At 43.2% G+C, this 25,706-nt stretch overlaps 1 protein-coding gene across 1 annotated transcript in view; it reads left to right on the plus strand.

The window, feature by feature from the left end:
* The window catches only part of LOC125752615 (uncharacterized), a 132,496-nt gene extending 115,134 nt beyond the window's left edge, over positions 1-17,362 (plus strand). Inside the window, exon 4 of the mRNA XM_049094689.1 lies at positions 16,375-17,362. Within this exon, the coding sequence (XP_048950646.1) occupies positions 16,375-16,646 (272 nt within the window). The 3' untranslated portion in view covers positions 16,647-17,362. The remainder of the gene's footprint in view (positions 1-16,374) is intronic.
* The last annotated feature ends 8,344 nt before the right edge of the window (positions 17,363-25,706 follow it).

Consider the following 25,706-nt stretch of genomic DNA (forward strand, 5'->3'; position numbering starts at 1 on the left):
AAACATGCTCTGTTTTCCTATCTCAGCCTCAGTGAAAGGCCAAGGGTACATAGCACCCCAAAATAGCTGCAGGGCCAGAGTCTTACATGAGGATTTGGATCCGGAAAGGCTCTTGACAGACAAGGAGGAGACTGTTGCAGGCATGGGGCAGCAAGGAAGGGTGCCCAGAGCCACAGGGAGGACGGGAACAAAGAGATTAGTCTCCAAACAAGTCTGGACAAATTAGGTGGAACTGGGGGAGTCCTGAGCAGGAAACAACCAGCCCCCTCCAGCTAAGAGTGAGGTGTGACGGGTGAAAGGAAGGAGAACTAAGGGAAGGAAAGGACTAAGGCTCTTATTCACACTCAGTTTTGCTCTGAAGCATTCCAAACACAGTGGGAACAAAGCCTGTCTGGAAAGGATTGTTATCCGAGGTCACAGCAGCATGGAAGAGATGGGGCGGGTGGCCCTCAGGGTCGGGGTGACGGCTGATGGTTCAAGAGACCATTCCAGCCTGGAGATAAGTTGAAGGCAGGAGGTCAGGGATGATTCCGTGGAAGTCTAAAAAACCACTTGTTTCACTCCTAATGGGAGTCGACAGGACGTAAATCAGAACTTTGAGAGGTGGCATTGGTACTTTCCTATTGCTGGAAAAATCAGTTTGCTGTCCCATTTTCATTAAAGGTAGGTCCCCTTGTTCTAAATTTTAATTTCAGAAAATATGCTCATTTTTTCTCACTTCTCTTATTTTTACTGGCAGGAGAGCATTGTAAAAGCTAAGAAATTTTGAATTAAAACTACTAGTGATGGTCCCATATTGAAGCTAACTGTGGAAGGAGTGATGACAAAATTCTATAGGCTGAGCAGGGAGCCCTATGGGGGCTGAATCTGAGAACCCTGAGATCATGACCTGAGTTGAAGGCAGATGCTTAACCACCCAGGCGCCCCTATAGGAAGCTTTTAATTATAAACGTGACTCTCTTGCCTTTGTCACCTTATGTACCTCCAACCAAATTCCCCATTGTCTCATGGCCTCTCCTTATGCTTCTGGGTATAAGACAGTTCCTGGAGTGGAGGTGAAGGAGAGTGTGGCAAATGCACCCCTGCATCACCCAGAAGCATTCACTGACCACCATGAGGGTCTAAAGAGGTAGGGGACTCATCCCCTGCTTTCAGTGATCTTATACTATGGTCTTGGGAAATGGAAGGGTTTTTTTGAATAAATGGACTATGAGGTTATGGAGGATACCACTGAGAGGTAGGTGGGTCATCCCTGAGCTTGGTGCTTTGTTCCACTGCAGCCTCTCTCCTTGACCTTCCAGACTCTTTATCAACTCACTGAGATGTTGTTCAGGGGTTGCAAGCAGGGCCTTTCTTTACATTTGCTGTTCCCTCTGCTGTTAATCCCCTTCCCCCAGATCACAACATGGCTCACCCCCTAAACCCTCCACCTTCAGGCTTTTGCCCAAGGGTCATCTGCACAACAAAACCTTGTTAGGGTTTGAATTGTGTCCCCACAAAAGATGTTGAAGTCCTAACCCTCAGTACCTGTGAATATGACCTTATATGGGAATGAGGTGTTTGTAGACAATCAAGGTAAGATTCATTAAAGTGGGCCCCTAATCCAATATGGCTCGTGTTGGTTTTTGTTTTTGTTTTTTTTTTTAAAGATTTTATTTATTTATTTGACAGAGAGAGAATGCACATGCACAAGCAGGGGGAGTGGCAGGCAGAGGGAGAAGGAGAAGCAGACTCCCGCAGGGCTCCATCCCAAGACCCTGGAATCATGACCTGAACCAAAGGCAGACACTTAACCAACTGAGCCACCCAGGCACCCCAAAGGTAGAGATTTTTGTGCATAGGCTTCATGTATTCTTAGCACCTAGAGTCAGTTCTGCTCCTACAATGGTCAAGCTGCAAAAGCCTCTCTCCCACCTCCTTGGTGAGAGGGTAGCTCTGCCCCACTCTGCCAGGTGAGGAGTCTGTACAGCCAAGTAGATGTGCTTTCTTGATATTGGTGTTCCAACTTGGTTAATACTTACTGAATGCTCACTTTTCATAATAAAAATGTTTTACTTGTCTGGTAGAGTTCTTAATAGACTCATCAAATGTTAAAAGCTGAAAGGGGTCCTCAGTGATTACAACATCTAAACTAGGAATGTTTTGGTTGCAGGTGCCAGAAAATCCAACCCCAACTGTTCACACAATGGAGGGATTTACTGGCTCATATAACTTAAGAAGTCCAAATATATGGTGTTTTCAGGCAAACCTTCATCCCAGGCTCAGTTATCTCAACAATGGTTCAGTTTATTTTCATGTCTTTCTCTGCTTTCACACTGCCTGTTATAACTCAAGGCCAGCTTCTTTCTCTGTCACCAAAAGACAATTACCAGCAATTTCTTATGGACTTTTTCATTCATGTCCAGGTACAAAAGAACATCTCTGCACGTCCATAAAAGGGTAAAAAAGTTTCTTTCCTCACAATCTCTAGCAAATGTCCCCCTCGTCTTGCATTTTGCTGGCCTAGAGTGGTACTTGCCCATCTTTGACCAATCACTGCGGCCAACAGTGGTGATTGTTTTTTTGTTTGTTTGTTTGTTTTTGTTTTTTTTTTTAGATTTTATTTATTTATTCATGACAGACAGAGAGAGAGAGAGAGGCAGAGACACAGGCAGAGGGAGAAGCAGGCTCCATGCAGGATGCCTGATGTGGGACTCAATCCCTAGTCTCCAGGATCACGCCCCAGGCTGAAGGTGGCACTAAACCGCCGGGCCACCGGAGCAGCCCTGGTGATTGGTTTAAGTCACACTGGATTTGTCCCTTGGGATGGTTAACTTGACTGGGATGGGGGCTACCAGATATTTGGTTACACATTATTCTGGGTGTATCTGTGAAGGTGTTTCTGAATGAGATTAACGTATGAATCAGTAGGCTGAATAAAGCAGATTGACCTCCTTAGTGTAGATGGGCCTCATCCAATCTGTTGGAGGCCTGACTAGAATAAAAGGTCGGGGAAGGAAGAATTTGCTGTCTACCAGATTTCAAGGTGGGACATTGGTTTCTTCCTGTATGCAGAATGGAACTTACACCATCAGCTCTCCTGGTTCCCCAGTTTGCAGACAGCAGATTGTGGGATTTCTCAGCCTCTATAACCAAATGATTAATTTCTCTCTGTTAGTTCTTTTTTTCTGGAGAATCCTGACTAATACACTTCTGGAGCCAAGAGTAGGGTCAGATTTTCTCAAAGGGCATTGACAGATTGAGCAAGGAATGGACTGATGCCCGATGAAAACTGGGATTATTTTTTTTTTTAAAGATTTATTTATTTGCTTTAGAGACTGGGGGTGGGGAGCATGAGAAGGGGGAGGGGCAGAGGTAGAGACAGAATCTCAAGCTGACTCCACCTTGAGCGCAAGCCCTACAGGGGGCTCAATCTCACAACCTTGAGCTCATGACCTGAGCCAAAACCAAGAGTCAGATGCTCAACCAACTGAGCTATCCAGGCACCCCAAGAACTGGGATTCTTTCTTTTTTTCTTTTCAAAGACTTTATTTATTTATTTGAGAGAGAGAGACAGAGTGAGCATAAGCAGATAGAGGGGTAGAGAGCAAGAGACAAGCAGACTCCCCACTGAGCAGGCAGCCCGACACAGGGCTTGATCCCAGGATCCTGAGATCATGACCTGAGCCGAAGTTAGACCTTTAACAGACTGAGCCACCCAGGTGCCCAAGACTGGGATTCTTGTTTAAAAAGGAGGGAGGGTGTGTGAACAAGAACCAGTAGAGAAAAAGAACAAGCATCTGCTACACTTGAGTTTATCCTCTCTTGAGTGGCAGAGTCAGGTCTAGTACTTACATCTTTGCATTCCATCTGCCTGTTGTTATTTACTGCTGATAAAGGGCAACTCACTGAGCTAGGTGCTGTGATAAAATAACACCCAAGAAAGATCCAGAGATTTAGCACGGGACAAAAGCCATACTCAAATAGCTAGAGAGGAACATAGTATGTAATACATGCCATCACAGGGAAATAAGTCGGGCCCTGTTCCTGGTAGAAAAACTTCCCGTATGGACATATGGTGCCTCCTTCCTTGGCAGACTTGTACACCACTTTTTGCACTATGTGCCGAGAGTCCTTAGCCCATGGACAGTGGGTTTCACACAAACAGCACGTTGCACAATCTTTCCTTAAAGTTAACATGTAAGATGAACTAATATGGAGAAAATGTAAATCTCTTATGTCCAGGACTCTTACCACACTCTTTAGAAAAACCAAAGGCTTAACAGAGTAGTGTATTATTCAGACTTAAAGTTTTAAATGTGCCCTTGAGCCTCCAGGAAATATTCCTGAAATATTTTCCCCTACAAGGGATAATGTCTATTGAGAACCCTTCTTCCTTCCTTAGTCCTAAAATAGTTTACTTTTTTTTTCATCTCTCTGCTCAACACCAAAGAAGGGGTATAATTCTTTTGTTCTGATTTTAATGGATTGTGGTTTTAAAAATACCTAGCCTGTTGCCCAGGGCACAATAGGTCCTCCATAAATGCTGTTAAACCTGGCTCTATAGCTGTAAATGATGATCATCTCAGTCTTCCTTTTAAGCAACACCTGATTTCAAGGACTTCTTAGCACCAAGGAATCCCTTGTGCTATTTAAATGGAAGTTATTCATCTCTTCATTGGGGTCCTTCTCTTGGGCACCTGAAATTAATATCCTTATCAAAGGTTGCAAGCTCAAATAGCAAGAGGGGCCAAGCGGGCAAACACAGCAGTAAAGCAGTTCGGGGCAACTCTCCATGAGCAGTCTAATACCAATCTTGACATTGTATTCATTAATTTTTGAGCATTCCCCCCACCCCAAGACAATTGAACACAATTAATGAGAAACTATTAATCTATTGAAAATGTCATGGAGAGACAGGAATGAGCATTTGAATACTAAGAGCAGAAACAACCAAATTCTCCATTTCCCCCAGAAGATCTTCTTCCGTCCCATCTACCTTGCTTCTCTGCTTTCTCTTGCCCACACAGGCTCTATGTGGATAGCTCAGTCTCCGAAATAAAACAAAGACAGAACTTTGCCTTTGTGAGGTACACGTGCCCATCCTTCTTCAAACAGACTCCACCCAGGAGGAATATAGTGTGGTGACCACTCTGCACATTCACCATGCTGAAAGCCAGAGACCATGGGGAAGGGACTACAGCCGTCAGGCCACCCATTGGATGTTTTCTCTTCCCAAGAGTATCGTTTAGATGTGGAGTAAGCCCTTTGAGTACGGGATGGAAGAAGTATTTAAGAGATTCCAGAATGGAAATTCTGACTATCTGTGGGTCTTTTTAGAATTATTTGCCTCAAGACAGTCATAAAACTAGTTCTCCAAAGATCATGAAACATTTGACTGACACAGAGCAGATGCCCTTGCCTCATTCTAGAGGATGCAGTTAACTCCCCAGAGAGGGGCTAAATCTACTGATGGCCTAAGGAGCATTCACTCTATGTGGCCAGATATTGTCCTTTATTGTAAGCCAGGTTATTAGGAGATACCCTTTGGCTAAGAACATCTACAAATAATGATTAAGTAAGTTTTAAGATCTTCATAAAAGCATCACATTACTGATGAGATAGGAAAGAAATATCAAGCCAAAAGCTACAATAAAGCAAAAATCCAGAGGGAAGCAGAGCACTCTGAACTACTTTTGTCCTGATGGTATTTGCCAAAATGGTCTGAGACCTGGAGTAGTGGTTTTCACAGACTCATGGGGTGAGAGGGACAGGGTCATCTAAACATAAAGATTTAATGGAAGCCTTCAGATTAAGTGGGACTCTCAACAGTGAAGCCACCTTCCTGCTTTCTCGGGCCCTCAGGGAGTGTGAGGAGATTTAACTGGACCAGAAGGAACAAAGGAGAAAACCAAAATCCACAAGAAGTTGTAACTACAGGTAGTTAACTGCTGTGGATTCAAAAGACTGGAGTGGTCTAAGAAATCTTAAATCCTGAATGAAGTTTAAAGTGGTAGCAGACAGAAAAGCACCCACACGCCTACAAGAAGCAAATTCAAATTCTCCTCAAAGAAGGGCACCTTCATTTTAGACCATAGAACATCTCCACAAATAATTTTCTAAGGGCAGTGAGCAGTGTATAATTAAAAATATTAAAAAAAATATTCAAGCACACAAGGAAACCAGCAGAAGTAACAAAGAGCTGCAAAAATACCAACGTAGATGTTAGATTACTGAATTAGCAGCTATTAAGCATCCACACTTAGTGTTTAAAATAGAGTTTAGAAATATCTGCATGGTGTGGCGCCTGGGCCGCTCAGTTGGTTAAGTATCTGCCTTTAGCTCAGGTCATGATCTCAGAGTCCTGGGATTGAGCCCTACTTCCCTAGGCTCCCTGCTCAGTGGGGAGTCTGCTTCTCTCTTCCTCTGCCCCTCCACCTACTCATCTCATGCCATATCTCTCTTTCTCTGTCTTTCTCTCAAATAAATAAATAAAGTTTTAAAAAAGAAATATCTACTTTGAAGGGTAAAGTATAAAAAATGTCAGTGGACCTAAAAAATAACTAACTTTAAGTTTTAATCAAAATTAAAAACCCTGGGGATCCCTGGGTGGTGCAGCGGTTTGGCGCCTGCCTTTGGCCCAGGGCATGATCCTGGAGACCCGGGATCGAATCCCACATCAGGCTCCCGGTGCATGGAGCCTGCTTCTCCCTCTGCCTATGTCTCTGCCTCTCTCTCTCTCTCTCTCTGTGACTATCATAAATAAATAAATTAAAAAAAAAATTAAAAAAATTTAAAAAAAGGAAGTTAAAAAAAAACCAAAATTAAAAACCCTGGGGGCCAATTAAACACAATTAGAGAAACAGCAAAATAATTTTTTCTAAAGGCAACACAGAATCAAAAGATGAAAAATGGGAAGGAGGGGTTGAGATATATGCAAGAGAGTGTTAAATAGGAATTCTAGAAAGTGGGAGAGAAAAAAGCTAGGCATTATTTATTTATTTACTTGTTTGTTTATTTTAGATTTTATTTATTCATGAGAGACACACAGAGAGAGGCAGAGACATAGGCAGAGGGAGAAGCAGACTCGCTGCAAGGAGCACGATGTGGGACTCCATCCCAGGACCCTGGGATCACGACCTGAGCCAAAGGCAGATGCTCAATTGCTGAACCACCCAGGCGTCCCAAGCTAGGCAACATTTAAAGTCATAATATCTAAACATTTTCAGAACTGCCAGATACTTCTGCAGAGATTCAGGAAACCCATCAAATCCCAAGCAGGATAAATAAAACATACTGAGGGACATCATAGTGAAGTTGCAGAAAACTAAAGATAAGGAGAAAAATCTTAAAAGCATCCAGAAAAAAAGGAGAGAATAGATTGTTTTTAAAGAAATAGCAGCTCTAGTGACAGCAGATTTTCACCTGCAAACAAGGGAAGCTAGAAAAACAGCGATATAGTTTCAGTGCACTGAGAGATAATAATTTGCCAACCTAGAATTTGTCGATGCAATGGAGAAAAAAGTCTTTCAAGAATAAGGACAAAATAAATATTCCAGAGAAATAAAAATGATTAGTTCATCACTAACAAAAGCTCCTAAAGGAAATGCTAAAGGATGTACTTGAGGCAGAATAAATAAATGAATGAAAAAAAAAATGAATGAATGAACGAATGAATGATCCTATATGGAATGTTTGAGATACAAAAAGAGTGAAGAGCAAAGCAAATGACAGAGGTAAATGAACATTGACAATATAACATTGTAATTCATATTTTTTGTTGTGTTTAAAGGTTGATTTAAAATATATGGAAAAAACCAGTATTAGTAGGTAAAGAGGAATGGAGTTTGAGCATTCTAAGGTTTTCACATTGCCTGGGAGGAGAGTAAAGATATTGATTAACTTAGACTTTGGTGGGTTACGGGTGCAAGTTGGAATTTTTCTAGGGTAACCACCAAAAGAGTAGAAGCAGAGTGCATATAACTTCCAAATTAGTGTGTGTCAGAGAGATGGAATAATGTAAGATTCTCAGTTAAACCAAAAGAAGGACGCACAGTATAAGCATCCAAGATTATGCCGTCTCCATCTAATTTTGAGATACGTTAAAGATATGAAAAGCGGAGACTGTCCAACTCAAATGATTCTGCTACAAAGAGTAGAGAGATTCTTGACTCCAGCTGTGCTAACCAGAGTCTCCCACAGGAACCGGAAAACATGAATAGAGATGACAAGTAAATAGGGCTAAAGCACATGGTAGCAGCAGCCAAAAAAAAAAAAAAAAAATATATATATATATATATATATATATATCTATCCGTGAGCTCTGGCCCCTGAGGTCCCTGGAGGAGCCCCCTGGTCCCTGTCCCCCTGTCTTTCTCAAGGCCTAGCTGGTCAGCTCTTCCTCACTGTAAGCTCTCCCACATGCCTCTAATACCTTCTGCCACCAACCCCTTCCCCCACATCTTCCTTTTTTTTCTTGCCTAATTGGCCTTGGTTTGCTTAGAAACAAAAGAAACTTCACTGATGCCAAGAACCATTGCAGCTCATGCCAGAAGTATCTTCTCTCTGTTACACAAAAATCCAAATGTTTGGCATGGATGGTGAGTTGTCTTCTTAGGAACAACCTAAGATGCAGCTGGATTCCTTAACTTATATCAAATATGCAAAACGAGGATCTCCAGGATGTAACCCAAATGGGGCGGGCCTCCCAAGGGGAACCTTGGCTCTTACTTTACATTCACTTTGAGGCCCTCCTCACCACTATGTCATATCCTCTAAAACACATCTGATACTACAACATATCAATAAGAAGATTGGTGTTCTAATGAAGATTCTTTGGAATCTATGAAAGAGAGGTCGCATCCCATATGTATCAGCAAGCAGAAATTTCATCCATGACCCCATCAGACATGTTTCATCTTCCTATCAAAGAGCCCACCTCTGTCAGTTGCTTCTTTTCTCTTTTCTTCTCTATGTTCTCCCACCCAACTTTAAAAGTTCTCTTTGGTATCTTAAGAAAGTCAACCTTTAACCAGTTTGTATACACCATTCGGCAAACAAAAACCCTGGTAGTTAGGGAAACAGCATATCCCTTAGGGTTGGGGATCTTGGTTCTTTTTACCACCTTATCTGATGTGTTCTTCCTTAATGATGGGAGTCCTTCAAGAGTGGGAACTCTGTAGCACTCCTAGCACCTTGAATAACAGCCTGGCAATAATCAACTTTGCATGAAGAGTTGTTGAATGAATTTCATATATTTTTGTGCACCTTTTAGAGCTATGAAAAGCACAACACATGAAATATGTCCTTGATAAGCGGTCCTTGAGTAGATGATTGCCTCACCTCTATTTAGCTCTTACTACACCTTCTGATGCTACTAACAGAATACAGCATTAAATCAGTTTGTCTATTGATTAAACTATGATGCTTTAGTGCTCCATGCTAAGAGTGTGGGCCATTTATTTATTTATTTATTTTGAGTGTGGGCCATTTAGAAGAAAGTTTGAAATTGAGACTAGTAGTCCAAATTTCCATTTCAAAAATGGTGTAAAGATAGATAAGCCAGGGGAAAGTCTTCATTTCTATGGATCAATATCTTTAAAAAGTGATTATTGGAGGGGTTCCTGGGTGGCTAAGTCAGTTAAGCATCTGTCTTTGGCTTAGGTTATGATCCCGGGGACCTGGGATTGAGCTCCGTGTTGAGCTCCCTGCTCAGCTGGGAGTCTGTTTCTTCCTCTCCCTCTGCCACTCCCCCTGCTTGCGTGGGAGTGCTCTCTCTCTCAAATAAATAAAAATCTTTTTTAAAAAAAGGATTATTGGATTAAAAATAAAATTCAGACTGTGTCTCTACATGACCAGAATATTTAATTTAAATAGAATTACCAGATAATACAAGACACCTGGTTAAATTTGAATTTCAGATAAACTACCAATAATTTTTAGTAGAGATATGTCCTATATATTGCATAGGATATATTTATTCTTAAAAAAATTCATTGTCTTTCTCAAATTTAAATTTAACTGGGCATCTTATATCTTTATTTGCTGGTGACTCCAAATCTATGGAAAAAATATTCAGTTTATTGTTTAGATATTTGATCTGCATGTCATCTGGATAAATTAATCTCCTTTTCATATAGATGTTCTATTATTGTAAAGCATTAAAGGCCCACTTTCTCCTGTTCTTACATCTCTTCACATCTTTCCTCCCCTAGCCATAGCATTCAGTTGAAATAAAAGACTTTTTTGTCCCCCATCCCATTACCACCCCCAGCTCTCAAGGACCTGAGAACCAGAGGTTCTGGGTAATTCAGTTATTAATGACTTTCACTGGAGATGATATTGATAAAAGGGGTTAAAATGACTACTTTGGATATTAAAGATCTCAACGTGTGGAAAAGCTCAAAGTGATAAAAATTCCTTCATTCTTAACATACTTTCCAATCTGAATCACACAGCCCAGGCCATAAGGGACCATGCCAGAAAAACCGATCTTAAGGAATATGTCCATAATTCTGCATAATGAATAATGACCAACATGAGCAAAGGAAACAAAGATGCTTTCCATATAGCAAATCCACAAATGCTGGGATTCAAGGTATGGGGTGTTGGTGAAAGTGGAGGACAGGAGATTGATCAACGTACAGAGAAATGTGTACAACAATAAAAAAGGATAGCTTGATGATATTTTTTTGTTGAGGGCCAGATGTATATACCTGGAAACTTTATCGACCCATTTTCTTTAGAGGTAAGGCCTATCTAGATTAGAGGAAAGTTTGATTTTTTTTTTTAAGATTTTATTTATTTGAGGGCAGCCCCGGTGGCGCAGCAGAGTGGCGCCGCCTGCAGCCCGGGTGTTATTCTGGAGACCCGGGATCGAGTCCCATGTCGGGCTTCCTGCATGGAGCCTGCTTCTCCCTCTGCCTGTGTCTCTACCTCTCTCTCTCTCTGTGTCTCTCATGAATAAATAAATAAAATCTTTTTTTAAAAAAGATTTTATTTATTTGAGAGAGAGAGAGCGAGAGCACAGAGGCAGAGGGAGAGGGAGAAGCAGCTCCCTGCTGAGCAGGGAGCCCAATGCAGGGGTAAATCCCAGGACTCTGAGACCATGATCTGAGCTGAAGGCAGACACTTAACCGACTGAGCCACCCACACGTGTCCAGGAAAGTTTGATTCTAAAGGCCCTTTAAGGAAGAATCAATTTCCTGCAAGTATATATTCTTTTTTTTTTTTTGTATTTTATATTGGGGTTTGATTTGCCAACATATAGTGTAACACTCATCCCATCAAGTGCCCCCCTCAGTGCCTGTCACCCAGTCACCTATCCCCCTGCCCACCTCCCCTTCCACTACTTCTGTTTGTTTTCCAGAGTTAGGAGTCTCTCATGTTCCGTCACCCTCTCTGATATTTCCCACTCATTTTCTCTCCTTTCCCTTTTAATCTTTTTCACTATTTTTTATATTCCCTGAATGAATGAAACCATATAATGTTCGTCCTTCTCCGATTGACTTACTTCACTCTGCATAGTACCCTCCAGTTTCATCCACATCGAAGCAAATGGTGGGTATTCGTCGTTTCCAATGGCTGAGTAACATTCCATTGTATACATGGACCACATCTTCTTTATCCATTCATCTTTCGATGGACACCAAGGCTCCTTCCACAGTTTGGCTATTGTGGACATTGCTGCTATAAACATTGGGGTGCAGGTGTCCTGCCGTTTCACTGCATCTGTATCTTTGGGGTAAATCCCCAGCAGTGCAATTGCTGGGTCGTAGGGCACTTCTATTTTTAACTCTTTGAGGAACCTCCACACAATTTTCCAGAGTGGTTGTACCAGTTCACATTCCCACCAACAGTGCAAGAGGGTTCCTCTTTCTCCACATCCTCTCCGACGTTTGTTGTTTCCTGTGCAAGTATTTATTCTAATTGGAATTAGATTGAGCAAGTGGAACTACTTAAAAGTCTTACTTTAATGGATAAGTAAGAATAAGGTACATGGTTAAAATGACAAAAAGCCATAAGTGGTGATTGACTTTTTATGGCACTACTGCATAATTCTTATCAATTAATATAAATATGAACAACATGGGTTTTTATACATTTATTGGACACAAACCTGCTATAATTCTTGGGCTGCCTGCCTGGATCATTTTCTAAAAAGGGCTCCAGAACCCAGGAAGCAACTCCCAATAGACTGAGTCATCCAATCCCCTGGCCATCACTGATTGCTCCAGAGGCAGACACTTCCACCTGGACTGGACCAATCAGAGTACTTCTCCAAGATTTCTTTCAAACTGAAGCTTGAAACTTAGCTCTCTTTGGAGGTGGAAGCCAGTATGTGAATCTTGAGAGTCCGCACTGCCATGTGGAGGCATCCTGACTGCAGCAGGAGAATGGATCCAACATGCAGAGGGAAGTAAAGACATAGAGCACATGTTCTGTTAATTCAGGTCCTTTGTTCTAGTCGGCCCTGAAGCCTGTTGTTTCTTTGTACTGCCCACTGCTGTGTGATCTGCTGTGTGTGTTTACCTAACAATGTCTCCTTTTTGCCTCTATTAACTATGCTCCTGACATTTATAATAAAAGCATCTTAAATAGCCCAACAGAGTATGTCAGGAGCTGTGCTGTTGCTAGGGGGCTTGTACCCTGAAGGAACATACAGTTTTTGTGTGTCAACCATAATACAGGGAGGAAAGTCATAAATGTTACAAGAGTATTCAAGAGCTGTAAGAAAGCAAAGGTAGGAGACAGGAGGGTTTAAGGACAACTTCTTGTCTGAGATGGCTTTTGAGCTTGCCTCTAAGGTCAGATAAGATTGGATCATGTGGCAATGAGGGAGAGAAGTCCCCCAGGACAGGGAAGATAACATGAGCAAAGATTTAGTGTCAGACAAAAGGGGTATGTGTGGAAAACAGCCACGCCTGGCAGGTCAAATCATTAAGCAGCAATAGGGGAAACCTGAAGTTTTGGCTTTTTTTCTTTTTTTTTTTTTTTTTTAAGATTTTATTTATTTATTCATGAGAGACACACACAGAGAGAGGCGGAGACATGGGCAGAGGGAGAAGCAGGCTTCCGGGAGCCAGATGCAGGACTCGCTCCCAGGACCCTGGGATCACGCAGGACATGAGCCAAAGGCAGACAGCTCACTGCTAAGCCACCCAGGGATCCCGAAACCTGAAGATTTTTAAGCAAGTGAGGAATGTGTTCTTTGAAATAATACATCCGACACTGGGCTAGAAAGGGGAAAGGATGGGGTTGTGCAGTTGGGAGCTTATTACAGTGCTCCGAGCTGAAAACAATAAACAGTCTAATGAGGAGAAGGCAGACAGGGAGCGGAAAGACAATGGGAAAACTCCACATCGAATAATCCCAATATTGTCAGTAAAGAAGGACCTCAGGAGAGCAGGGAGCAGAGGTGGCAGGGACACCCCAGGAGTGAAACGAAGGCTGCAAGGGGCACCATGGGCATAGGAGAAGGAGTCCAAAGTGAGTGAGACCCTGCCAAGGCCCACTGAAGTCTTCCTTGAGGTTAGATAATGGGAAGGATGTCCAAAACCAGCGACCAGCCTCCACAGTTGATGGGCTCGCAGCAGAGAAGTGAAAGAGCAAGTGCAGGTGCGCAGAGTAGGGACCTCTGGAGTTAGTGAAAGGGAAGTACTGCAGGGGAAACCTCAGAGGAATGAAACCAGGGAGCGGCCCCCTCCATCAGTAGATGGCCGGAGCTTGAAAGTGGGCAATCCCACCTGGGCCAGGATGCAAGTAAAGCCAGGAGGACACTCAGGAAACAGAAAGGAAGTGATAGGTTCATTGACCGAGGAGGATCAAGGAGATGTGAGATCCTGTAGAACTGAAAGGAGGATTTCAGGGCTCTAGAGAGAGCCGGGGCCTGGGGCGGTTCTGTATGATGATCTACTTGTGTCCTGATAACATCAAATCAATGCAGATAAAAGGTCTCCAGACCTGAGGAAGCTGAGGAACTGTCGGAAGAGGATATCTATGGATGTTTCTAGAAGGAGGAGGAGCAAGAGATGAGGACATGTGAAGATCATGCTAGGCAGTGGGAAACAGGAAGGATTGGGGAAGGGGAGACAGAATGGTGTGGACTTGCCCAGAGCTCATGAGGGCCTTCGAGGGAAGACAGGGTCAGGAAAGAGAACTGAGGGAGGAGGGAGGAGGAGAGGCACCTCGTGGCCTGCTGGCGTGGAATGGCCAAGTGGGAGATGGGAGCTATGTGTTGGAATGCTGTGCCGGGAGAGGACAGTGTCAGCCTGCAGATAAAATCAGTTTTCAATAAGGTGAGGTAATGAAGGGAGCATCCCAAGTAAAGACGAAGGATATGGGACAGTTTATTTCCAAGAGATGACTGGGCTCCCTGGGTGCCCGGAGGAGAGCTCACACCAAGCTGTAGAGAAACAAGAATGCAGAGCAAAGATGAGCACGGTTGATAATTGTCCACAGTGAGCAGAACAAAGTGAGAGGTAGCTCAAGACTCACATGAATGGCAAGGATGCAGCTCCAGCAAGAGGGATTCTCCCAAAATTCTTTTAAAGATTATTTTCAATAAGTGGGTACATGTGTCCCCTCCCACCCTTGAGACGTATATTTGCTTAGCAAATCAAGCCTCTGTGTATGTGTGTGTGAGAATGCAAGGTAACAAGGGCTTACTGGAGCTTTGCTCTGTTTGAAGATAGAAAGCCAGTGTCCCCCATTTTGATCAGTGCAGTAGGTGGTGGAGTGTAAAAGATTCCAGAGCAAAGAGATGCTTCCTTGACTCTTACTCAACCGGCTAGGGAGAAAAAAGTAGTGTCAGGTCTGATTAAGAGCTGAAAGTGGAAGCAGAGGTTATCTGAGGAGCACCTTACGAGATAAGCCCCTTTTCCTTTTATGGCTTATTCTTTCCAAAGCCTCATGATCTGAAGATTATTGCTCCTTTTGTCTTCTCCCTGCAGCATGGATGTAAGATAACCCTGCTCCACTCATTTTCAAACCAACATGGCAGGGCTTTAAGGGTGGCCCCAGCGCCAGTTCCCCAGAGGCATGGAGTCCTGTTTGGTAAGGGTAGACTCATAGGACTTGGAGAATTAGGTACTGGTTCCAGAGCTGTGCCAAGAGGGAAGGCAGCCTACTCTTCGGATCCCTCATGGCACTTGTGCCCCGTGTCACTAATGGACCAGCAGCATGGTGCACTGATTAGGATCTGCAGCTCTATCACCCATTGGCTGTGTGATCTTTGGCAAGTTCTTTGACTTCTCAGAGCCTTGCTGTTCTCACCTGGATCACTGGTACGGTGATCAGATACCTCATTTGTGACGATTAATGGACAGGGAGTACCTAATTAGCCTAATACCTGCCACAGAGTTGGGCGAGGTACTAATACTATTGTTGTAGATTCAATAAGCTTCAGTGGGAAACATGAGGAAGGCAGTGTGCATGGTGTCACTCAGTCCCTGAGTAGTATGAAGATAGGGTTATAGACCAGGATCGCCAGGGTTGGGGGAGAGCCCAAGTCTTTGGAGCAGAAGAGGAGCCTTACAAAGCCAAATTGGGGTGGCGGGGTGAGGTGGCTGGGTTACTCTGTGTTTCTCTAACAAAGTCTCCTGGGGCCTTGCTACTGAAAGTGTTGTCTGGACTACAGTGCTGGCATTTCCTAGAATCCAGGCAGAAATGCTGGCTCTCAGGCACATATATCCCAACCGAGCCACCAAAATCAGAACCTGGATTTTTAATGAGATGTTCAGGTAATTTGAACATCTTGCTATGCGTGTTGGACTTGGAGAAGCCCTGCTGTTGGGAACTGGGGAGTTCTACTGACTCGATTTACTTAACCAGCACAACCTCGGGTTGCTTCTGTGGAGTGACTGAAAGGAGGTGATGGTCAAGGAAGAAACCTCTGGGCTGGCCTCCCCTTGCCGGGAAGGCCACCAATATGAAAAAAGAGTAGGGCAGACCTTTCTGAACACTCAGCAGTGCCTTGTGACCTGAGCCCTCAGGAAAGCAGTTGAAACGCTTTAGGGAAACAAATTAACGTAGTTGCCAGGAGCAAAGCATCATAACCTAAGTCAGCCCCATACAGGCTGGGTTTGCAAAATGCCTAGGCTGTCCTTGAAAATGAGTGTATGAGTGTGTGCATGTGTGTGTGTGTGCACAATCGTCTCCCATAAAATGCATGGTCAGGAAAAATGTCTGCTTTCTTTCATAAACAGAACCACTGTGCCCACATTCAAGGGAACAGTATGTTGTTAAGACCTCTTCTGAGGGTACAAAGCCCTCTGTCCAAAGATAGGGAAGGCGTTTTTTCCTTTCCTGGGAAATAGGACTGGTCTCCGGATCCAGCTCTCCCTTCACTGCACCCCGTCCCCAACAGCTTTTCTTTCTGTTGTTCTTTTTCAACAGAGAACAGAAGTTTCCAGTTGACAGAGTCCATGCTCAGCCCCTTGGTGGTACATTGCACAAGTGGCACAGGCCTCTGGCTGCCCCTGGAAAGAAACAGGGCAGGGGACATGGAAATGTTCCAGCAGCAGCCCCAGCCTCTGTCCTCCCAACGCCCCTGTAGGCGGCGCAGCCTTGTCTGGGGCCCCACTGGAGGGATGAGGCACATTGGTCCTGGACCCCAAACCTGGGGGGGCCCTGAGCCTGGGGGCCCCCTGAGCCGGTGGGGGCCCTAAGCCTGGGGCCCCCTGAGCCTGGGGGGCAGCCCTGCCTGGTGGGGGCCCTGAGCCTGGGGTGGGCCCTGTGCGGCCGGCCCCTCTGTCCACATCAGCACTCCTCTGGAATCTGCCCCTTGTTAGTCAGGAATGTTCTTCAGATAAGGAACTGAGCAGAGCGCAGGCCCTCAATCAGTCATCCCAGGCCAGCCTGGATCTTTATCTCGAGGAGCAAGGGCAGGCCTGCTCCTCAGACCCCTTGGCGGCCTGAAACCGGTGAAACCCGAAAACCCAGAGGACCTGGAACTCAGAGGGAACTGCAGAGGAACGTGGCCACGGTGCTTTCTCCCGGATACCTCTGACCTGGAGCTGCAAACACTTATTTCCCCGCCGAGCTCCTCCGAGGAGATTGACCCCAGGGACGCAGATTACTTAACAGCTATATTTACCAAGTCAATGGAAGGGAGCCGGTACCAGCCAACTAGCTTTCCTTCAGCGCGTTCCTTCGTCTACTCCCTTGGCTTCCCCTCCTGCTCCTTCCTGGCCCTGACTTTTAACCCTTTCGTAGCTGGAGGAGTCCCCCGCTGGCCTCAGATCCCCAGGCAGACAGAAGGTGAGGGGGATGCCACCCAAGTGCCCAGATCCCCCAGCATCCCTCTTGGCAGCCCAAAATTCTGCTTTACAAACTTCTTTCTTGCAACCTGACCATTCTTTGTCCTCCAGTGTTTCCTAATAAAATGATGCAAGTACCCTTGGGAAGGGAAATGACTCCAGCTTTTCTTTTATGGGCTGGCAGACTGAAGAATGGGCACATGTCATGGCTGTGGAGGAGAGAAGGCTGGCTGCAGGCTGGAGGAGATGACTTCTGGCCAAACCGAGGAGATTGGTGACTTCCCTAAGTCCACAAGTGGAGCAGAAGGAATGAAAAAGGGGGCACAAACCCACAAGGACCGAGATAGAGACGATAGAAGGATAGAGAACACAGAGAGTCCCTGACTTTGCCTGAGCTGTGCAGTAAGGATCACTATCGATAATGGAAATCCTGACTATCTGTTTAATCAAAATCTGCACCAGGGAGGAGGGGGCGCCTATGGGCCCCGGATCCCCATCTTCCATCCTGGAGAGGCGACAGTCAACTCTAGAATGGAAACATGGAGAAATTGCTGAGCAGGTTGCATTTTTAGGGCAAAGTAGGGATGTCAGGGTGGCTCAGTGGTTGAGCGTCTGCCTTTGGCTCAGGTAACGATCCTGGGGTCCTGGGATCAAGTTCTGCATCAGACTCCAGAGGGAGCCTGCTTCTCCCTCTGCCTCTGTGTCTGTGTCTCTCATGAATAAATAAATACAATCTTAAAAAAAAAAAAAAAAGGCAGAGTAAGTCCCAGGGGGAAAAAAAATACACAACAAAAACAACTGAAAAGTGGAGGATGAGAAGCCAAAGGAAATGAAGCAGTGAGGGCTCTTTCTTTTCTTTCAAATTCTAGCAGTGTTTAGATTTTTAGACTATGTGATGCACGTGTCTTGTTTTCATGAAAAAAAGTCAAATGTAAAAAACGTGAGAGAAAAGAGATGGGGTGGAAGAGGATGCTTGGGATTTCAGGTTGCTCCCCAGGGCTGGCTCCGAGGGGTGCTCCAAACCCTGAGCCACACAGTCCACACCCTGGTGAGAGCAGGCCAGGAAGTCCTGCCGGTGCTTTTCCAGAGAATCGGTGCTTTTCCAGAGAATCGTGACTGAGAAGATGGAATTCTCCTCTGCGCTTGTTTGGCTTGAAAGGGGGCACCCCTGGGGTGAATCCGTGGGGCTGGGAGCTGCAGGTCTGCGGGGTAGGTGAGGCCGAGAGAGGGCTGGCAAAAGGCCAGTGCCAGCTGAAGAATTTGCATCTTCCTTTCTTCCCAGGGATTTCTGTTTTCCAGGTTCTCTGAAGCCACTTCTGCAGGCCCACCTGGCCTTCCAGGGTGCTCCCCACCGCCCCGGGGACTGCATTCGGGGGCTCAGGGGTACTAGCAGCAGGCACTGCAGGGTGGGAAGGGCCAAGGCATCTCTGAGCCTCAGCGACCCCCCACAGGGCCCTTTGCTGGGATATTTGGGGATCTCTGCCTGAGTGAGTGAGCAGGTGAGCAGGGCATTGACTCTGCAAACCCAGCTCCCTGCTTTGGCCTGCACCCTGCTTCTTGTTAAAGCCAGGAAGCGCAGGAAAACCCAAAACCTGGCTGCTGGGATGCCCAGACTAAAACTCAGAAGCCCCCACCCCTCAACCTCGGACCCACTGGCAGGTGGAATGGGAGGAAAACAGGTTGCAACACTGTGTATGGGCAGGCCTTGCAAAATGTACAAATGAGAAGAAAATGAGATAGTATAAAGTACTTAGCGAAGCCCCCCAAAGAGCACTGAAGAAAACATTAGTTATGGTGATGACAATAATAATTAGCACCTCCTGTGGCAGGAAATGTGCTAGAAACTGTGAACCTTTTACATTGAATTCTCCTACCACAATACACGCTTTTCATCTTTTAATTAATTTTTAAAAGCCTAATAAGTCCATTGTTTGATTATAAACAAATCCCCGGATTCCAGAGCTTTCAGCTTTGTGACGCATGAGAAATGAAACATGAAACAGCCAACACTGCCCAGACAAGCTGAGAGGAGAGTTACAAACCTTCTCCAACTGGCTCTTTGTCCTACAGCTAACTAGATGTTGTGGCTGCTGATCCTTTAAGATAATATAATATCCTACTGAACGAACCTGTCACATTTTTTATAATCATTCCCTAAATGCTGAATCTTTAGATTGCTTCCTTTTTAAAATTTATTTAGATTGTTTCTTACTTTTTAGATGATTTAGGATGCTGGATGAACATTTTTGTTCAAAAATTTTTTCTATATTTGAGATTATTTCCTATGTTGCAGTCACTATGGGAAAATATTAAAGGGCAGTAAAGATTGTAAAAGACTCTTTTTTAAAAAATTTTTTATTTATTTACTCATGAGGGACAGAGAGAGAGAGAGGCAGAGACACAGGCAGAGGGAGAAGCAGGCTCCATGTAGGGAGCCCGATGTGGGACTCGATCCTGGATCTCCAGGATCAGGCCCTGGACTGAAGGCAGCGCTAAAAAGCTGAGCCATCCAGGCTGCCCTGTAAAAGACTCTTGAGTTTATTCCTATGAGTTGTACTAATTTATAGTCTTACCGAGAGTATTCCACTTTATTGAACTTTTGCTACATCAAATACTATCACTTTAAAAGTAATTATTTGAAAAAGAAAATGGCCTTTTCCCTTTAACTTATATTTCTTAAATTACTAGTGAGATTGGACATTTTCTTAAATGCCTGTTAATTTGTTGTGAATTTTCTGTTTATATCCTTAAAGTAATTGTGCCTACTTGGGACCCAATATGATAAATATGAATATTGATTATCCTGATCCTAAAACCTCGTACTTTTAATTAGCTGGAGTTTTTGCCATTTTTTTCATTCAGGAAAAAGTGGTAAATTGTAGAGTAAAATCTATTGACATGGATGAGCTGACAAACATGATGTTGAGGCAATGCAGAAGCCAGACGCAGAAGAACACATACGGTATGTATCCTTACAAGCTTCTAGAACAGAAAGAACTAATCTCTGGCAATGGAGTTCCTAGTAGTAAGTCCTTGACAGGCACATTGGTTGGGAGGGAACAGGAGATAGCATTTTAGGAACCTGAACTTATTCTATGTTTTGATCTGTGCAATAGAGATATATATTATCATATATGATATCTATTATATCATATATCTATATGATATATATGATATCTATACTTATCTACTTAATTCCTCTAAGATTAATACAATTTACTATGTCTCCATTCTCTATTTCATATATATATACATACATGCATACACTTTCCCCCCATAAATTTGCTCCTAGAATTTGCATGAACCAGCATGCCTGGGTTGCTCAGTTGGTTAAGCATCTGACTTTAGCTCAAGTCATGAACTCAGGGTCCTGGGATCCAGCCCCGTGTTAGGCTCCCTGCTCAGCCGAGAGCCTGCTTCTCCTTCTCCCTGCCCCCACCCCACTCATTCTCTCTCTCTCTCAAATAAATAAACAAAAATCTTTAAAAGAGAAAAAAAAGAAAAGAACTTCCATGAACCATCCTAGGGTCAGAGCTCTAAGCATCCTGAAGTTGCTGAGGGGCTTGGTAGTTCCACTGGAGAATTTAAGAAAGAGGCAGCAGACAGGCTCTTGGGGTTCTCCCCCTTGTGAGAAACTAAGAGCAACACAGAAGAGAAACTTCTGTAAACACAGAAGAGAAAAAAGCTAGATTTTTCACAGATCTATTATTTGTGAAACAGTTCCAAAATATAATGAGGTCTACTGGTCTACTAGATTCCAGTGATCACAGACCTCAGACAACATAGATCAAGGTCCGGAGAGAATGTGATGTCAGAGAATACTAGAAACGGCTAGGAAGAGAGTTGGGAGCCAGGCTGTGCTGACGTGTTGAGGGTGTGTATGTTTGGACGTCTAGGGTGGGGGTTTATCTATGGAAAATCTCCAGTTGGTCTTCAAGGATCCCTCTGGAATGGATGTAGCCAAGACTCAGACACTCCTCCAGGACACAGGAATGACTGTTTAGAATAACAACCCTTCAACTCTGCAAGATCCTCCATTAGAAGAAAAGATGTACTTTGCTGGATTTAGGCAGGAAAAGTAATATAAATACTGTATGTGGGTGGGCAGCCCGGGTGGCTCAGTGGTTTAGCGCCACCTTCAGTCCGGGGCGGGATCCTGGAGACCCGGGATAGAGTCCCAAGTCAGGCTTCCTGCATGGAGCCTGTTCTCCCTCTGCTTGTGTCTCTGCCTCTCTCTCTCTGTCTCTCTCTCTCTTTCTCTCTCTGTCTCTCATGAATAAATAAATAAAATCTTTAACAACAACAACAAAAATACTGTATGGGTTTTCTTCCCCCCCCCCCCCGGGTTTTCATTAATAAATATTGAAATCGAGGTTAACCTTACATAGATATTCAGAAGATGCTTTCCTGAAAGAATTTGGATCACCAAAATCTGGGTCTATGCTTCTTCAGCCATTAGCAGTGTAGTCCTGAGCAGCTGCTTCTCACGTGGGCCTTCCCATCTTCATGTGTAAAATGACTGGACCACATATCTCTCAGATTTTCTCCATCCCTTGCCATTCTATGATTTTATGCAACACATTCCCGGTGAGTATACAAATACTTAGATATAATGGGTACTGACTTTTTGTCCCTGGGTTGGGGTGTATTTTATAACTGTAATCCAAGTTGTTCTAAAAGTTCAATGTGGTGAAGGCAGGGGCAAAATTGTCTTGGCTCCCAATGACATATTTTTCTGGTAGTCTCCAGTTTAACTTGTTCTTTAAAAAGAAAAGCGAGAGGGGAAATTGCAGTTCTTAGATTTGATGAAAACCCTAGATCCACTCCATAAATAAAAGCTAACATTCACATACTCCACGTTTTTGCCTAAAATTTCAGCAATTCATTGATTCCTAGAGGTCTGTCCATGGAACCAGGTTAAAAAAAAAACCGTTGGACCTGGTGACAGGTGTTGGAATTTATTAATCTCGGATTCTATTTACATCAGTTCCTGCTCTGTGTATCAATTAGAGGTCAGAAAATAATACTAAGTTTCAAGACACATACTGTCAGATGCGTCTTTAGAGAGATTATTTATTTATTTATTTGAGACAGGGGGAGAGAGATAGAGAGAGAAAGAGAGGCAGAGGGAGAAGCAGGCTCCATGCAGGGAGCCTGTGGGACTCCATCCCGGGTCTCCAGGATCACGCCCTGGGCTGAAGGCAGCGCTAAACCGCTGAGCCACCTGGGCTGCCCTAGAGATATTACTTTATATACACAAATTAAACACGCTGGCAGGAGGACAAATTACTATATTGTTCCTTGGCAGTATGAGAATAAGAAGCAAAATCCTTAAAAATCTTTAAAAATTTTTAACATTCTTTTAAGGCTTTTTTTTTTTTTTTTTTTTTCCAGTTTATTTTTTTGACAGAGCACATGCTGGGGGAGCAGCACGCAGAGGGAGAGGGAGAAGCAGGCTCCTCACTGAGCAGGGATCCTGATGTGTGGCTCCATTCCAGGACTCTGGGATCATGACCTGAGCTGAAGGCAGATGCTTAACTGACTGAGCCACCCAGGTGCCCCAGTTTTTGACATTCGAATGCAGAGCAAAAGGGACCCTCGTGCACTGTTGGTAGGAATGCAAACTGGTGCAGTCACTATGGAAAATAGTATGGAAGTTCCTCAAAAAATTAAAAATAGAACTACTTTAGTATCCAGTAATTCCACCACTGGGTATTTACCTAAAGAATACAGAAATATGAATTCAAAAAGATGTATGCACCCCTATGTTTACTGCACATTATTTACAATACCCAAATTATGGAAGCAGCTGAAGTGTCCATCAATGGATGAAGATGTGGTATATAAATACACAATAGAATATTAGCCATAAGAAAGAATGAAATCTTGCCATTTGCAGCAACATGGATGGATCCAGAGAACAGGATGCTAAGTAAAATAAGTCAGTTGGAGAAGGACAAATACCACATGACTTCACTCATATGTGGAATTTAAGAAATAAAACAGAAAAAAAGGGACAAACAAAAAAAATCAAACTGTTAACTATAGAGAGCAAACTGATAGTTACCAGAGGGGTGGTGGGTGGGTGAAACAGGTGAAGGGGATTAAGAGTACATTTCTCTTGATGAACACTGAGTAATGTAGAGAATTGCTGAATCACTATATTATATACCTGAAACTAATATGACACTGTATGTTAACTCTACTGGACATTTGTCCCAATATTCCTTTCCTGGGGAATTTACCCTAAAGGTAAATGCTTACAGATGTGGCCAATGGTTTATCTACAAATGGTTTTATTCTTTAAAATCTTGAAAAACTGGAAGTAATATATATGTGTAAAAACAATAGAGTAGTTAATGAAATTATGAAGTCTTCACTGACAGAGTATAATGCTGTGATGAAAAGTCATACCAAAGGCTTTCAAACTCTTCCCTTTGGGGTCCTTTTAGAAGATGACTGTGGGAGAAGGGGCAGAAGTAGAAGAACTAGAGAACTTGCAGACAAAGCTCTGACCTCCATAAACCTGTGTTCATCAGATAAGCTTCACTGTCCTGTGCTTCAAATATTGTAAGTTTGTGTAAGATTTTATTAGAAAAAAAAGAAAGGATTTTGTAGTTTAAAAAAGATATTAAAAATACAAAGTAATAGAATATTTCATGATGTGGGAGAATGATACACTGATAAATGAAAAAGTAGGTCTTTTTTTTTTTAAAGATTTTATTTATTTATTCATGAGAGACACAGAGAGAGAGAGGCAGAGACATAGGCAGAGGGAGAAGCAGGCTCATCATAGGGAGCCTGGTGTTGAACTTGATCCCGGGACCCCAGGACCATGACCTGAGCCAAAAGCAGACTCTCAACCACGGAGCCAACCAGGTGCCCCCCAAAGGCAGGTCTTTAAACAGCGGTATGAAATTCTAGCAAACTGAATTCAGCAGCATATTTAAAGAATCATGCACTATCACCAAATGCAATCTATCCCTGGAATTCATGGATTGTTACCATATGAAAATCAACCATTGTTATATGACACATTAAGAGAATGAAGGGAAAAAACACCACATGATCATCTCAATTGATGGAAAAAATTGAGAAAATTCAATACTTTTTCATGATTAAAAAAAAAACCCCACAAACTAAGAATAAAAAGGAACTTCCTCAACATACTAAAGGCTATGTATGGAAATTCCACAGCTAACATCATACTTAATGGTGAAAGACTGAAAACTTTTCTCTTAACATCAGGAATAAGCCCACTTTTATCACTTCTATTTAACATATGACTAGAAGTTCTAGCCAGAGCAATTAGGTAAGAAAAAGGAGGAAAAATGTATTTGAATTGGAAAGTAAGAAGCCAAATTATCTGTGATTACAGATGACATCATCTTACATGTAGGAAACCAGAAAGATTCTACAACAACAATAGCAAAAACCCCTTGAGAGCTGTTAGACAAATTTAGCAGAATTGCAAGATGTAATTTCAACATAAAAATCAGCTGCATTTCTATATAATAGCAATGAGCAATCTGAAAAGGAAGTTAAGAAAACAATTCCATTTACAATAGTATCAAAAAGAATAAAATACTTAGGAAAAAATTTAAACAAGGAGCTGAACAAATTGTATGCTGAACACTGCAAAACACTGCTGAAAGAAATTAAAGAAGACATAAATAAATAGAAAGACATCCGTTAGTCGTGGTTTGGAAGACTTAATATCATTAAGATAACAATACTACCCAAAGAAATCTACACATTCAATGAAATCCCTATCAAAATCACAATGATAGTTTTGTGGAAGTAGAAAAATCCATTCTAATATTCACACGGAATCTCTACTCCCTGAGTAGCCAGAACACAAAGGTGGAGGATTCACACTCAAAACTTACTGTAAAGCTACAATAGTGAAAATTGTGTGGTATTGGCATATGACAGACATATAGACAACGGAATAGAGATCCAGGAATAAGCCCTCATATCTATGGTTAACTGATTTTCCCCAAGACCATTAAATAGGAAAGGATAGTCATTTCAGCAAATAGTGTTGGAAAACTGGCTATTCACATGCAAAAGAATGACACTGGGGAAGCCTGGGTGGCTCAGCCTTTGATCACCTGCCTTCAGCCCAGGGCATGATCCTGGAGTCCCTGGATGGAGTCCCACATTAGGCTCCCTGCATGGAGCCTGCTTCTCCTTCTGCCTGTATCTCTGCCTCTCTCTCTCTCTCTCTCTCTCTCTGTGTGTGTGTGCGTTTCTCATAAATAAATAAATAAATAAAATCTTAAAAAAAAAAAGAATAACATTAGACTGTACCTTATACTGCATACAAAAATTAACTCAAAATGGATCAGACTTAAAAATAAGAGCTAAAACTATAAAACCCTTAGAAGAAAATGTAGGGGAAAATCTTCATGACATTGTATTTGGCAGTGGTTTCTTGAATACAATACCGAAAGCTTAGGCAGCAAA

This window comes from Canis lupus, chromosome 16 (genome assembly GCF_003254725.2).
Source record: "Canis lupus dingo isolate Sandy chromosome 16, ASM325472v2, whole genome shotgun sequence".
Classification (NCBI taxonomy): Eukaryota; Metazoa; Chordata; class Mammalia; order Carnivora; family Canidae; genus Canis; species Canis lupus.